At 44.8% G+C, this 14,852-nt stretch overlaps 1 protein-coding gene across 1 annotated transcript; it reads right to left on the reverse strand.

Moving 5' to 3' along the window:
- Positions 1-493: 493 nt before the first annotated feature.
- LOC309375247 (immunoglobulin kappa light chain-like) lies at positions 494-7,990 on the reverse strand. The gene is made up of 5 exons (XM_081920855.1): positions 7,754-7,990; positions 6,400-6,738; positions 4,486-4,770; positions 2,088-2,189; positions 494-894 (listed from the first exon to the last, which is right to left on the reverse strand). The coding sequence occupies exons 1-5, from the start codon at positions 7,821-7,823 to the stop codon at positions 791-793; spliced, it is 900 nt and encodes a 299-aa protein (XP_081776981.1). The 5' UTR covers positions 7,824-7,990; the 3' UTR covers positions 494-790.
- Between the last annotated feature and the right edge of the window lie 6,862 nt (positions 7,991-14,852).

The raw sequence follows: 14,852 nt of genomic DNA on the forward strand, positions 1-14,852 counted from the left end.
CTCTAAACCAAGTGTCCAAAGCGGATTGTGTAAATATAATGTAGTTCCCAGGAAAGACAAACAGCCACATCCTAATAAAGTTTATGTGTTTTGAAGGAGCTGGATCCATATTATTCTGCTCTATATTGTTTTGAATATCCTTCATTAATTTCTACTGTGTCTAAGGTAGGGAAAGACTCCTTTAGACAGAGCTGGACTGATCTGGCAATTTCAGCTCCCTCAAGTTGTTATTTTCCTAGTCTTAAAGTCACTTCTACACCTTTCCACATCAGCTTGGGAATTTGTTTTCTTAAAGTCCTCATGAGAACAAAAATGGGTGGAAGGAAGCATAAAACTGGATGAAACCAGAAGTCATATTTGAAAGAGAAACCACAGAGATTTATTCATCTGCATGTGAAGACACATAGCTAATTTGCAGTTTCACAATTTACATTCTGGTGAGTTGAATTCTTCCACCCATGCTGCAATTGGACAGTCTACTTTTTTAAAAAAATAAAAAAAATCACCACCTATATATTCACCAGTCCCTATACGTTTAAATGAAAACATTGTAAACACAGCTGCAAATCTTCTCCAGCAGGTACATGGAGAAGTGCCTTGGCAACATGACCGGCACTAGCCAATAGGTGCTGTCCACAGCTGGATTTTGCTACAAATATGCAGAGCGATAAATCTCTCATCCACACCTGACTTCAGCCCTGGAAATGAATAGGTATGCTTATCTGGAATGCTGAGGAGGTCCTTCCAAACTGGCTTGATTCTTCTATAAAAACTATATCTGCCTCTGCCCTTAGAAATAGCCCTTGATGTCAGATCTTAGGACCTGATGTTGCAGTTCTGTAGCCTGACCTACCACAGATCTTCTCGAATGCTTTTTGCAACAATCTATGCACCCTGTGGAAGAGAAACAAAGACAATATATGGTCAGGGGAGCAAGTACCCATATGTGTTTTAGAACTGAGCCAAAAGCACCCAGAAAAAAATGCTTTCTGCAAACTACTGTATTTTTCGCTCTATAGGATGCACTGGACGATAAGACGCACCTAGTTTGGGGGGGGGGGGAGGAAACAAGAAGAAAAAAATTCTGAACCCCAGAAGCCAGAACAGCAAGAGAGATCTGGCTTTTGGGATAGCCTCTTGCTGTTCTGGCTTTGAGGACAGCCTGTGAAGCCTCCACAGGGCAGCAGGGTGCCTTCACCCCTCTGCCCTGCGGAGGCTTTGCGCAGCCATCCCCAAGCTAGAACAGAGAGACGGAGCGCTGCGCAGCGCTCCATCTCCCTGTTCTGGATTTGGGCTTAGCCACGCAGCCTGCAGTCGCTCCATAAGATGCACACAAATTTTCCCTTACTTTTTAGAAGGGAAAAAGTGCGTCCTATAGAGCAAAAAATACGGTATGTGGGCATTGCTGAAAGCCATCTCCCCTCCTTGCCAATTTCCCTCCATGCATGTGCTGTGAAAGGTTTGCTAGTTAATTGTGACCCCCCTCACTTCTCAGTTGCCTTCACTTGCCCTAGTAACATCCTCAAGTCTAGCTATGTATTTGTGACCTCATTCCAGAGGTGCCAGGTTGCTGAGGTGACTGAGGAGGCCCGTCATACGTTGAACGTGCATGACGTTATGTGTGTTGCATGTATGTGACACCATGCACGTAACAAATGCCATGATGTTGTATCCTCCGGAGGAGGAGCTGGGCGCTGAAGCTGCGATGCTCAATGTGTGTCACATGTAACAGCACATGTGTGAGCTGCATGCTGGGTCCCCTCAACATTGAGAGGGCCTGGCCCTATTCCAACAAATATTAAGGGAACCGGACACCCCAGCCCCCTAGAGGTGTTGTGCCTGCCTCATTCTGTTTATTGTGTGTGATCCCTGATGGAGCAGGATTGCCCACCAGAACTATTCAGGAAGGTAGAAAGAATAATAGCTGGAAAAAAATGTGTCAATGCAGTATACTCAGGGAAATAAAGAAGAAAACTCAACAAGGAGAGCAGTCATGCTGTCAAAGGAAAACCAGATCACCTGATAGACCTAAGCTGAGTGCATGCTGGGAGATATGAGGCAAGAAAGGAGAGAGGGTTGTCACGTACCTGGTGCAAGAAGGGCGATGGTGATGCCAAAGATTACCCCAATCTTCAGCAGGTTCAGAACTTCAATCACCAAGGGAGGGGAAGAGAACTGGCTCTGTGGTTCTGGAAGGAGGAGAGTATGATTGGTTAGAGTAGAAACTATTTGTGTGTTCTGGATGTAGGATTTGCCTCTGAATAATGGAAAGCAACAAAGGTCCGTATAGTTGAAGCTATGGTTTTCCCAGTAGTGATGTATGGAAGTGAGAGCTGGACCATAAAGAAGGCTGATCGCCGAAGAATTGATGCTTTTGAATTATGGTGCTGGAGGAGACTCTTGAGAGTCCCATGGACTGCAGGAAGATCAAACCTATCCATTCTGAAGGAAATCAGCCCTGAGTGCTCACTGGAAGGACAGATTCTGAAGCTGAGGCTCCAATACTCTGGCCACATCATGAGAAGAGAAGACTCCCTGGAAAAGACCCTGATGTTGGGAAAGATTGAGGGCACAAGGAGAAGGGGACGACAGAGGACGAGATGGTTGGACAGTGTTCTCGAAGCTACCAGCATGAGTTTGACCAAACTGCGGGAGGCAGTGGAAGACAGGAGTGCCTGGCGTGCTCTGGTCCATGGGGTCACGAGAATCGGACACGACTAAATGACTAAACAACAACAAACAATGGAAAGCAATTTGGAGTTGCAACTTTAAATGCCCCTTTCCCCAAGGGAAGGCAAATTAATGATAAAGCGATGCACCACAGGGAGAAGCAGTTACCAAATAATGGTTCAATGAAAATCCCTGTAATAGTCCATAACAGAGTTAGGGAACATCTCGAGGGCCACATTGCCTCATAGGCAACCTTTCCAGGGCCACATGCTAGTGTTGGACAGAGCCAGGGGCAAACATCAGTGGAATAAAAGGTGGGACACTTTCTTTTATACCATGTTTACACACATACCAGCACACACCACCCAGGCCAGCGAACAGCATTATGCCAGTTCAAGCCTGGCAAAATCAATTCAGGCGATTCACAAAACAGGACTAGTGAAAAGGAGTGTGCCCTGAGTTCCAGATAGGGCTGAAGGGCTGAATTTGGCCCTTGAGTTTGAGGTTGCCAACTCATCCTTGACAATAAAGTCGAGGATTCTGATTCTTGGCACTTTTATGCTAGTTTTAACTTCTGGAAAAATGACTTTGCCAGATGAACTGGCACATGAGTCATTATTGCTCCTGTTTTCATTGCCGCGTGTATTCTTTCTTTTAAACATTTTATTTATTTATTTTATCTTTAAAAAGTGCTGTGGTGATGGATTTTAAGGCTATTGCACCAAGTACAGTCTGCTAATAAAAACAGTTTTCAGAACTGAACTGTTAAAAACAACAACTTGTTTGAGGAGAACATAAATTAGAGCTTTTGCAAGCCAGTTTGAATCGGGTGTAACCAGGGCTTCTTTTTTCAGCCAGAGCTCACAGGAGCTCAGCTGTGGCACCTCTCAGGTGGGCACCATTGCCATTCTAAGAGAATGAGGGAGAAGTTCATGGTGAGCCCTGGAGCCTCTTTTTCTAGAAAATTAGTACTGGGTGTAACTCAGGGCCAGATTTAGGTTTGATGGGGCCCTAAACTACTGAAGGTAATGGAGCCCTTTATATGCCCAGCTGTCCTTTGTCCACAACAAATTGTTGCTGTTTTTTGTGTTGAATATATGCTATATGGTAATTATATATATATGCTAAAAGGTATCTAAAGACATTTGCAAATAACATGCAGAATGTAGGCACTCTATATATAGAAATGAGCAAACTAGTGATATTTTAGGGAGCAGGCTAGCAGGCTAGCAGGCGGGGCCCATTACTTACATCATAGGAGCCTACACAACACAAAATACTATTGCTGTATGTAGGTTTTATTTATTTATTTTTATCTTATATTTTGGAAATGTACACCCACGTTTTTCCCCTTTAAATTTTTTGGGGCCCCCAAGAGAGTGGGGCCCTAAGCTATAGCTTGTTTAGCTTATACGTAAATCTGGCACTGGTGTAACTGCTTGAGAAGAACCACAGTCCCTAATACAGTGGTATCTCTGGTTATGTACTTAATTTGTTCCGTAGGTCCGTTCTTAACCTGAAACTGTTCTTAACCTGAAGCACCACTTTAGCTACTGGGGGCCTCCCACTGCCGCTGTGCCGCTGCTGCGCGATTTCTGTTCTCATCCTGAAGCAAAGTTCTTAACCTGAAGCACTATTTCTGGGTTAGCGGAGTCTGTAACCTGAAGCGTAAGTAACCTGAAGCGTATGTAACCTGAGGTACCACTGTATCCTGTTCTCCAAGGCAAGTGAGCTCCGAACCTTCTGTACATCCTCAAACGACCACAAGGGGACAGAAGTGCTCTGAGCAATTCTGGCTGCTCCTTACCCACTCACCATAAGAGTACTGAACGCTTATCGGCTCGGACACCGATGGGTGCTCCACGCTGCAAGTGTAGCTCGCCCTCTGGTCAGGATCAGGCAAACCTAAGAAGCTAGAAGCCTGGGAGAAGCCGGTGGGATCTGTACAATCCTGCTGGGAGGAATTCAGCTGGAGTCCAGAATGATACCACGTGAGCCGCACCGGAGCAGGGTAGAAGCCTCCCGTTCTGCAAACGAGGGTCCATTTGGATTCAGGCTCTGTCTGGAGTTGCAGGAAAACGACCGGCTGGGTGGGGCGAGCTGCGGGAGGCAAAGAGAGAAGGAAGGCAGTTGCCAGCAGCACAAGAACACTCTCAGCTCCAGCAGTTTCTAGCAACAAGTACTGTATTCAGAAGCAGCTTAGAGAGTGGATGACTTTTCCTCTCCGTGCCCAGGAGCAATGAGATGCAAAAAGAGGATTTTTGGAAGGGAACGTGAACCCCAGCAAAGGGCATTCCATGGCATCAAGGCTGGAAGAGAGAACTTTAAGAGGGCAATGATTGTTTCATCACAGCCCTTGTTTATAATGTGGTCGCCAGATTGATGAAGGAGGTACCTGGCCAGGAAGACAGGATACCACTGTTAAAACAGCTTCACTGGCTGCCCATCTACCATTGAGCCAGGTTGAAGTATTAATTTGCAGAGCTCTGCCTGCACAAATTAGGTTCAGGGTACCTTAAGGATCTCCTGAACCTTTATAGCCCAGCTCAGTCCCTGAGATCATCAGCAGGAGCATCGCTCGTTGATCTCCTTGTTGGCAAGGCTCACTTGATAATAACAAGTAATAGACCCAGTCCTGTGTACAGTGTGATACTTTGCCGACAGGGATTCAGCAGGCGCCTTCTGTGCCAAGTTTTAAACGTCTGCTGAAAACTTGTCTATTCTTCCAGGCCTATGCAGGCAACTAAGAATACATCCTTCTACAAGGGTTGTTTTAACTTTTTAATATGTTTTTACTGTGTGTTTTTATGCATTTTTGTTGTAAATAACAGTATATTTTTATTATTTTTAATAATAATAATAATAATAATAATAATAATAATAATAATAATAATTATTATTATTTATACCCCGCCCATCTGCCTGGGTTTCCTCAGCCACTCTGGGCAGCTCCCAACAGAATACTAAAAATACAATAAAACATCAAACATTAAAAACTTCCCTAAACAGGGCTGCCTTCAGATGTCTTCTAAAAGTCAGAAAGTTGTTTATTTCATTGATAAATAAATAGCCATATATGTGTATATAATTAAGACAGGAATTGTTTCAAGAGCATCCGGAGGATGCCCCCCGGGGGGGGGGGGAGAGGCAAATTAAAACAGCGAACAGAGTGGAGAAGGCTGGTTTCTCACAAAAAAGTGAGAAGAATTGTGTCTGCACATTTGACCTCATATCTCAGGTTCTGCAAATGCTAAACACCTTCTCTTTCTTTCTGTCTCTCTCATGCTCTCTTCCCCCCCCCCCATGAAATATGGAAAATTGGGGATGATGTTTCAACAGGAAGGGGGGACTGCTTCCGTACCCCCATGGAGGGCCATGTATTCTTTATGAGTGTTATTTAGCTTGGCAAGCACAATTGTGTGCTGTGAGACCCTCAAGCAGGGGATGTTGCTGAAGTCCATCTCCCACCAGTCCCCAAGACAACATGCACAACAGCCAGGGGTTATGGAAGTTGTATCTCAACAACATCCAGAGGTTGCAGCATTGGCTATTCCTGCCATCCAGACACCCTGACCAAAGAACCTTGGTTGAAGTATAGACATGCAGAGGGACACAGAGATTCCTGCATTGCAGGGGGGGGGGGTTCGTCCCTTACTATTCTATGAGCATTTTCTGAAGGAGAAAGGCTCAATGGCCAACAATGCCCTACCTGTCGCTGGCCTATCTTACCATAAACATGGAGCTTGACCCCATTGCCACACATCTCCTCTTCACCCAACACCATCACTTGGCAAGTGTAGCTCCCAGCATCCTCCAAGGAGACATTGGTGATGAGCAGCAGTCCCTCTCCTGGGCTGAGGAAGTTGTCTGGATAAGATAGGCTGAAGCGGGGTCCTGGGACCACCACAGATTCTGCCGTCCTTGGGCCTTTCAACCAGGACATGCCCCCCTTGGCTGAAGTGGGCTTCCCAGTCTGGATGGAGAAGGCACATTTCAGGGTGACGTTGTCTCCCACGATGGCAGTGACCTCTGCTGGAAACTGGACCACCGAGTAATGGACGCCGAAGGCTGAAAGGAGGCAGTGGAAAGGGTAAAAGAGTATTGGGAAACGATCTGTAATGAATTGGAAAAAAAATGTTTAAAAGTACTTCCCCGCCACCAAAAAACAAACAAACCCCAGAGTCCTTTCTGTTGGGGATAATTCAGACTGAAATTCCCAGGTGTCAAAAAAGGTTATTTATATTTGCTACTACTGCGGCTCATGTTTTGTTAGACCAAAATTGGAAAATGAGCGAGGTCCCAACGAAAGAAGAATGGCAACTTAAATTGACAGAATATGCACAACTCGCAGACTTAACATACAGAATAAGAGAGCAAGAAGAACATACGCTTAGAGAAGATTGGAAAACGTTTATTGAATATATGGGAAATAACTGTGTACAGCTGAAAGCGCTGGCAGCATTAAGATAAATTCAACAGTGTAAACAAGTTTTGATGGATACAATAATGGAATACTGAATGGCATAGTTTTTGTAAAATATGTAGGGATTTATGATATGCAGAATGAACCATGGAAAGAGAAGAAGGGAAGTCATTGATATCTTAAGGATGTGAAATGAGTCTTTTAGATTGTAAAACAGAAAATTTAATAAAAATTATATATATAAAAAGAAAGAAAGGCGGCAATGGAAACTACAGTAAATGATAACATATATACACACCTGTCTGCAGAACTGGAGAACCATATTCATAGGAAACAAGAACATTCTTGCTAAAAGGTTGCAAGTGGAGAAGCCTGCGGAACTCATCTTGCAAATGCAAAATCTGGATTGAAATTCATTTGCTAATATGTAATTCTTAAACTACAGTCATCAACAGAAGAATAAAAATGTATTTTTGAGGAATCTCAAGTTATGTTCATTTTGCAATAAATCTGCTAGACATTGCTTCCTTCTCAGAGCAAGCGACTCAATTCAAAAGACTTGGGCTCCTTCCATGCCAATACTAAGTTTATAGCATCTCTACTTAGGGATATCCCACATCAAAGCAGGCATAGGATTTTCCCATCATCCCTCAGACTCACCTGCGGGAAGGCTTGAGATGCAGAGCAGGAAGGAAATTCCCAGCAGGAGATAAACCTGGTTCAGCTCCATTGTTTTGTGGCTGCTCAGCTTTGCAGTTCAGAAAAGACAGAAGTCCCCCCTCAGAGAAGAAGCAAAGAGAGACTGCAGAATCACATGATACAAAGTGCAGCAGTTCCTTTTCAGGTCAAGGCTGTGAATCAAAATAAGCTTCTCCTTCTTGGACCATCTGTGCTGTTCTCTTTAGGTTGAGAACCCCTGTGGGATTCTTATAAAAAAAAGGCTTGCTTAGAATCAGGGCTGGCCCACCAAAAGCTCATCCTGTAACTTGCTCTATACAAACCAACTTCAGAAACCATCCTTGGAAGTAGGGGTGGAAGGATCTATGAATTTTGATTCTCTCAGTTTCTCATTTTCCTCCCAATTAAAATTCAGTTCTCTACAGTTTGCAGCAATTTTTAAAATATATATTTAATCATTGTGAAATTTCAATTCTTCCTAAGGTCATATTCCCCCCCCCCCCCAGTTCTCCAGTTAGCAGCAATTTGCAAATAAAGAAAATATTTGTGGCAATTCATTAGCATTTTAGCAAGGCTTTCTCCTAATAAACACATTTTATGTGTTTGACCAATGTACACATTTTCTGCAAGTCATTTCCCCTAATATAATACATTTGTGGAGGTTATTTTCACTATTTACATTTTTATTTAAAATGTTCAGATTTAAGACACTAAAACCTGGTCACTCATCTTGCTTTGCCACCTGAGGTGAAACAGGAAAGTGTCGCCATCGTCAAAGCTTCACTTATCGGAGTTGTACTACGGCTTCCAGGTTCCAGTGAGTTCTCATGAGATTTCACAGTGCTCTCATGATATCTCACAAGAACCCAGAAGCTGCCACCACCACCGGTTCTCCTTGTTTCCCCAGTGGCAAAGGAAGCATCTATGGTGGCCACTCATTAGATTCTGCTGCCTGAGGCAGCTACTTCTGTCCACCTCATGGATGTGCCGGCCCTGCTCTATGACCACATGATTTCTAATTCCTGCTCTGCACCTCAAGCCTTCCCACAGGTGAGTCTGAGGGATGATGGGAAAATCCTATGCCTGCTTTGATGTGGGATATCCCTAAATAGAGATGCCATAAACTTAGTATTGGCATGGAAGGAGCCCAAGTCTTTTGAATTCAGTCGCTTGCTCTGAGAAGGAAGCAATGTCTAGCAGATTGATTGCAAAATGAACAAAACTTGAGATTCCTCAAAAATACATGATCTATGACTTTCTAAAAGCTATGAGATGAAGCAATATTTGTAGCTAGGGACAGGGTGGGATCCTCTTTTAGTTCTGCATATCAGGTATTTTTTCTACTATGCCACAATGGGCAGAGACTCTTTTCTACAGACCCCTCCATACAGAAATTTGCCCTTCAGTGCATAACTCTTTCCTTTATAGTCCCTCCATCGTTCTCCACCTCTTATCCTGGATCCAAAGTCCTCAGAATTCTCAGCACAGAATGTTATCTTGGGTGGTGTTGGAAGTCCAAACAGACCATATCTCCATGTCCTCTGGAGCCTCCTCCCTTGAAAAATTCTAACTGGGCGGGGGTGCTAAATATCTGGCCAAAAATGAGCCATGCCTAAAATAAGACAATAAGCCACTGCTGCTCCTTATCGATTCTTACGTATCTGCTGGTTATCGGGAGCTTGAAAACAAATTTATATTTTCTCCTGTACACATCAGTTGCCCCACAGAGCACACCATTTTCAGAGCAGCACTGGCTTCAAGTTTGCAAGAAAGTAAGAAGAACGTAGTGGATCAGGCCAATGGCACATGTAGTCCAGCATCCTGTTCTCACAGTGGCCAACCAGAAGCTAATAATAATAATAATAATAATAATAATAATAATAATAATAATAATAATAATAATATATTTATACCCCACCCATCTGGCTGAGTTTCCCCAGCCACTCTGGGTGGCTCCCAATCGAGTGTTAAAAACAATATAGCATTAAATATTAAAAACTTCCCTAAACAGGGCTGCCTTCAGATGTCTTTTAAAGATAGGATAGCTGCTTATTTCCTTGACATCTGAAGGGAGGGTGTTCCACAGGGCGGGCACCACTACCGAGAAGGCCCTCTGTCTGATTCGCTGTAACCTCACTTCTTGCAATGAGGGAACTGCCAGAAGGCCCTCGGCGCTGGATCTCACTGTCCGGGATGAACGATGGAGGTGAAGATGCTCCTTCAGGTATACAGGAGAATCTCAGCACAAGAGCCCTCTCTCCCTTCTGCAGTTTCCAGCAACTGGTATTCAGAAACATTACTGCTTTCAACCATGGAGGCAGAGTGCAGACATTGTGGCTAGTAGCAATTGGTAGCCATCTCCTCCAGGAATTTGCCCATCCCTATTTTAAAGCCACCCAGGTTGGTGGCCTATCACTGCCTCCTGAAGAGAGTGAGTTTTATAGAAGCTGCATGGAGAACTTCTTTGAATGATGTGTCTTGGATCGTCCAACATTTAACTTCATTGGGTATCCATGGGTTCTAGTATTAGGCAAGAGGGTGAAAGGGCCCGTGCCTCAGCAAGGGGCCTGCTGCTGACCCCGGGGACCCTGTGGCGCTGTTTCTGCCCCTCTGGCTATAGCCATCAGCTTGCTTCCTCCGACCCAGCCAACAGTAGGGGTGGGTGATTAGAAAGTACAGCAGCTGCCATTGTTGGCTCCCTACCTGGGGAAGGCTGTTGCTCAGTGGTGGGGCATCTGCTTTGCGTACAGAAGGCCCCCAGTTGAATCTCCAGCCTCTCCAGGTAGGCTTCCTGTCTGATGCCCTGGAGAGTCATTGCTAGCACATATAAACAATACAGATCTTGATGAGCCAAGGGTCGGAATCCATACGAGGCAGATTCCTATGTCACAACAGCTCTGTTGGCTATCGGTCCATCGCTGGACATCATTCCAAGGGTTGATTATGGTCTATAACACCCTAGAAGGCTTGGGTTCCGGCTATCTGAAGGACCGTATTTTACTATATGAGCCTGCTCAGGCTTGGAGATCTTCTAGGGAGGCCTTATTCCCTGCTCCACCACCTTCACAGGCATGGTTGGTGAGGACACTAGAGAGGACCTTCTTGGAACTCCCTTTCATGGGAGGCTTGGCTGCCCCCCACTCTGTTTGCCTTTCATCAGCAGGCAGAGATATGCAGGGCAGTTCTATCCCAAGGGAACCTACTGAGAAACACATTGCAGAGGATAAGGCAAAAATGGGTGGTCCAGAAACTCGTCTCCTGGGACCTCCTGCTGATGAATATTTTCTGCTTTTTAATTATTATTTTACAGATGGCATCTCCTGCTTCTTCCATGGATTTTTTCCTTTGGTCATGTTCCAGAGAGAGGGGCAAAGGTCACGTGGAACTGGATCAAATCATTTCCCAGCCAGTTGTCTTAGAGGAAGCATCCTGATGATCCACAGCAACAATATTTGCTTAATTGTCTCTCCTGATCACTTGCCATTTCTTTCTTGCTTACAGCTATCCTTCCGAATTCAGTGGGATTAGAATCACAATTGCCCAACTGAGCAAATGAGCCTATTCTTAATCACGGGTTTAACTTGGTTCCCTCCAGGGATGTTTGTCTTGAGCTATAATGATTGTATTTTGATGGATTAACCATTTAGCTAAATGAAGTTACGCCTGTGTGGAAGCAGGGACCCATATACCTCCCGGCCTTTGGCATTTCATAGAATTGTTCTTTCAAATTGATTTTTTTAGAAGCAATAGCTGAAATAACCCATTTTCTTTTCCTGGAAGACAATTACACAACTATGGCTTGATCAGTCACCCTCTTGCTGTCAACAGACCACTGGGTTTCCATTCTGCAGAACCAGTGAAAGACATGTCTCCTGCTTGAGATAATCGTGCCTCCCTCTCTCCCATCCACCCACTCACCACCAGATCAGCTGCTGCTTGTGACATGGGTGCTCCATGCCTTGCTCTGAAGAAGAATTCTTTCCCCAAACAAGGCATTGTGAGTGAGGTTGCCCAGAGGGCACCTGCAAGTGTGCTACTTAAATATTGCTTAAAGCAGGCATCCCCAACCTTCAGCCCTCCTGATGTTTTGGACTACAATTCCCATCATCCCTGACCACAGGTCCTGTTAGCTAAGGATCATGGGAGTTGTAGGCCAAAACATCTGGAGGGCCGCAGGTTGGGGATGCCTGGCTTAAAGTAATCCAAAACTATTAAATGAGCAATACTCCCAGCTTAGTATAGGAAGGATTTCAGCCTGACAGTTCAGGGAAGCTAATCAAGCAAGGATGGAGACATCTTTCCTTTCCTTTGATGGAGTAGCTTTTGCTCTTCATGCTAGTAACTTAGATAGCAATGCTTCTTTGCAAGGTTGCTTGCATTTCCGATTAAAAGGCACAGATTGCCTTCTAGCAGACTGAAGATCTTTGGTTAAAGCTCAGTGTTGTGCCTATGGAGTCAGAAGAAAGCACCACTGAGTTCAGTTGAGCTTCCTTCCAGGAAACTATGCAAGGGTTTGCAGTTATGCCTTTCTAAACAACTGGGTATTATACTATATGCTGTGTTTTGTGTGTGCGCACACATGCACACACAATTCTTATATCTCTGTCTGTTTGCCTATATATAATGGGTCAATACAAGTACCTGCATTTTTGGGTGTGGTTATAGGGGCTGTCAGGATGAGCTCCTGCAATTCAGAATTGCAACATCTCTGGAAAGTTGCAGGCTGCACATCATGCGCATGGCTGATTGTTGCTAGCATTCAGTCTTCAGAAGCATGCCCTATTAACCCATTTTGCTCTATGACATGCTATCTAGGACACACCGGGTGTGTGAGAGTGTGTGTGTGTTTCCATTGGCTAGGGCCATGACACAGATGCAACAGCCTCAGCATCTATTGATTGTCATGCAGCTCTGTTGGCTGTGTGGCTGCCAGTCCGCTGGCGTAACCCAGAACTTTTTCTGGTTAGCGAAGCAAGCCACTTCGCTAGACCCAGGCCCCAGCCTAAGCCACAACCACTCTGATGGCCTAGATGTGGTCTGAAATGTAATCACCAGAGAGATCACTGTCTCAAGCTCTCTGGAAATATGCAGTGTAGGGACAACTAGGGAAGCCAGGTGCAAAGGACAGCAGAACTCCAACGTCCTGTGTTGGTGGGGGGTGGATTTCAAGACACATAGCTTCTCACGCAGGTGAAATTAGGGATAGGGGAGAAATTTGATTCAATTTGGATTTAAAGGTGAGTATGAGAACCAAAACACGGCAATCCTTTGAACAGCATACTTCTTCAAATTTTGCAGTGCAGTTCTCCAGCAAAGCGATGTGGACAATAAAAGTGTATATTATGGTAAAGTGTGTGTACAAGTGCATATATTGGTTGAGATAACATGCAAAAAATGCAGCATTTTAGGGAAATTGCTTTGCAAAGTTGTGCATAATGGGAGAAGTGCTCAGTAAGGGCTTATCCATGCTTCCTCTTTTCCCTCTGCCTTCCCCCAGGGAAAACTGCTCTGTAGTGCTCAGTCGGAGCAAATGGCAATTCAGCTTTTTACCCAGATGGCCGTTTCCTCCAATTTAGAGCTAAGGAGCAGATTTCCCCTGGGAAAGGGGTGGGGCAAGCGGGAGAACTGCTTGGATTTGTGTCTAGAAAGTGTGGATCAAGTGGACAACTGATCAGAACCATGCTTTTTTAGGCACAGGGCAAGAGCAACCCTAAGTTGCTAGTGGGTTCTCATGAGGACTTTTTCAAAAATGAACTTGAATTTAAGACTGGGAAAAGGAGGAACTGCATTGCAGGGGGGTTAGACTAGATGAACTTTGGGGTCCCTTCCAACGCTACATTTCTATGATTCTATGAAACTGACATTGTCAAAAAAAAAATTGTCCATCCTTGATTTCAGCACAAGGTGCTTCAGTTGCAAGAGGAGAGTGAGCAAGTTCTGTTATGTACAACAGAGCTTCAAGAAAAACACGACTCAAATCACTCCAAAAAGAAGATATTGGAGCACTCCCAATCATTTGCCCATGTGCATGTACAGAAAATAGTCGATCCAGGTGCGAAAGAGAGCATGTGGCAAACTGTGCTGATCATTGCAACGCAGCAGATTTTCATTTGTAATCTTGTGGACTAGATTGTTTCAAAAGCCCAACAGAATATCCCACGTTATCAGTGAGTCGTCCCTCAGTGTTCAAATCAAGCTCCTAGCAGTCAGAGTGGGTCTGGCCCTCAGTGTGCAAACAGGAATCCCATCCACCTTCAGCAAACAAGAATCGCAGCCAAATGAACATACAGTAGTACCTCGGGTTACAGACACTTCAGGTTACAAATGCTTCAGGTTACAGACTCTGCTAACCCAGAAAATAGTACCTCAGGTTAAGAACTTTGTTTCAGGATGAGAACAGAAATCAGGCGGCGGCGGTGTGGCAGCAACACTGAAGTGGTGCTTCAGGTTAAGAACAGTTTCAGGTTAAGAACGGACCTCCGGAACAAATTAAGTACTTAACCCGAGGTACCACTGTACCTTGTTCAACTAGCCACTTGTTTTATATTTGTGCCTTGGTGTGCATCAGAGAGAGCTCAGCCCTGTGGCAAGTGCCTCTAACTAATGGTGGACAATCAGTTTTAGTTTCTATCAGTTCCTCATATTTCCAGTCTTAAGCCCACTTCTTCGCATGTTTGGGAAATTGACAAATCACCTGTTCTGGCTGGGATTACATTCCCCCTGAAGGAGCAAGTGCAGAGATTGGGGGTACTCCCAGATACATCTTTGTCACTAGAGCGTCCTCTCTGACCTTTTGCCTTTTGCCAGCTTCTAGTTCACCAGCTACAGTCGATCCTGTACAAAGGTAGTCTGACCACTGTAGTCCATGCATTGGTCATCCTGAGGCTTGATTACTGCAGCAGGTTCTTTGTGGGGCTCCCCTTGGACTTGGTTCTGCTGGTGTAGAATGCAGTGGCCAGATTGCTGATGGGGGTATCTGGCTGGGAACACCATTGATAAAACATCTGCACTGGCTTCCCATCTACTACTGAGCCAGGTTCAAGGTCCTTGCATTAACTTGCAAAGCCCTGAACAGCTTAGG

Source organism: Podarcis melisellensis (genome assembly GCF_964234715.1).
Source record: "Podarcis melisellensis genome assembly, chromosome: 8".
NCBI classification, from domain to species: Eukaryota; Metazoa; Chordata; class Lepidosauria; order Squamata; family Lacertidae; genus Podarcis; species Podarcis melisellensis.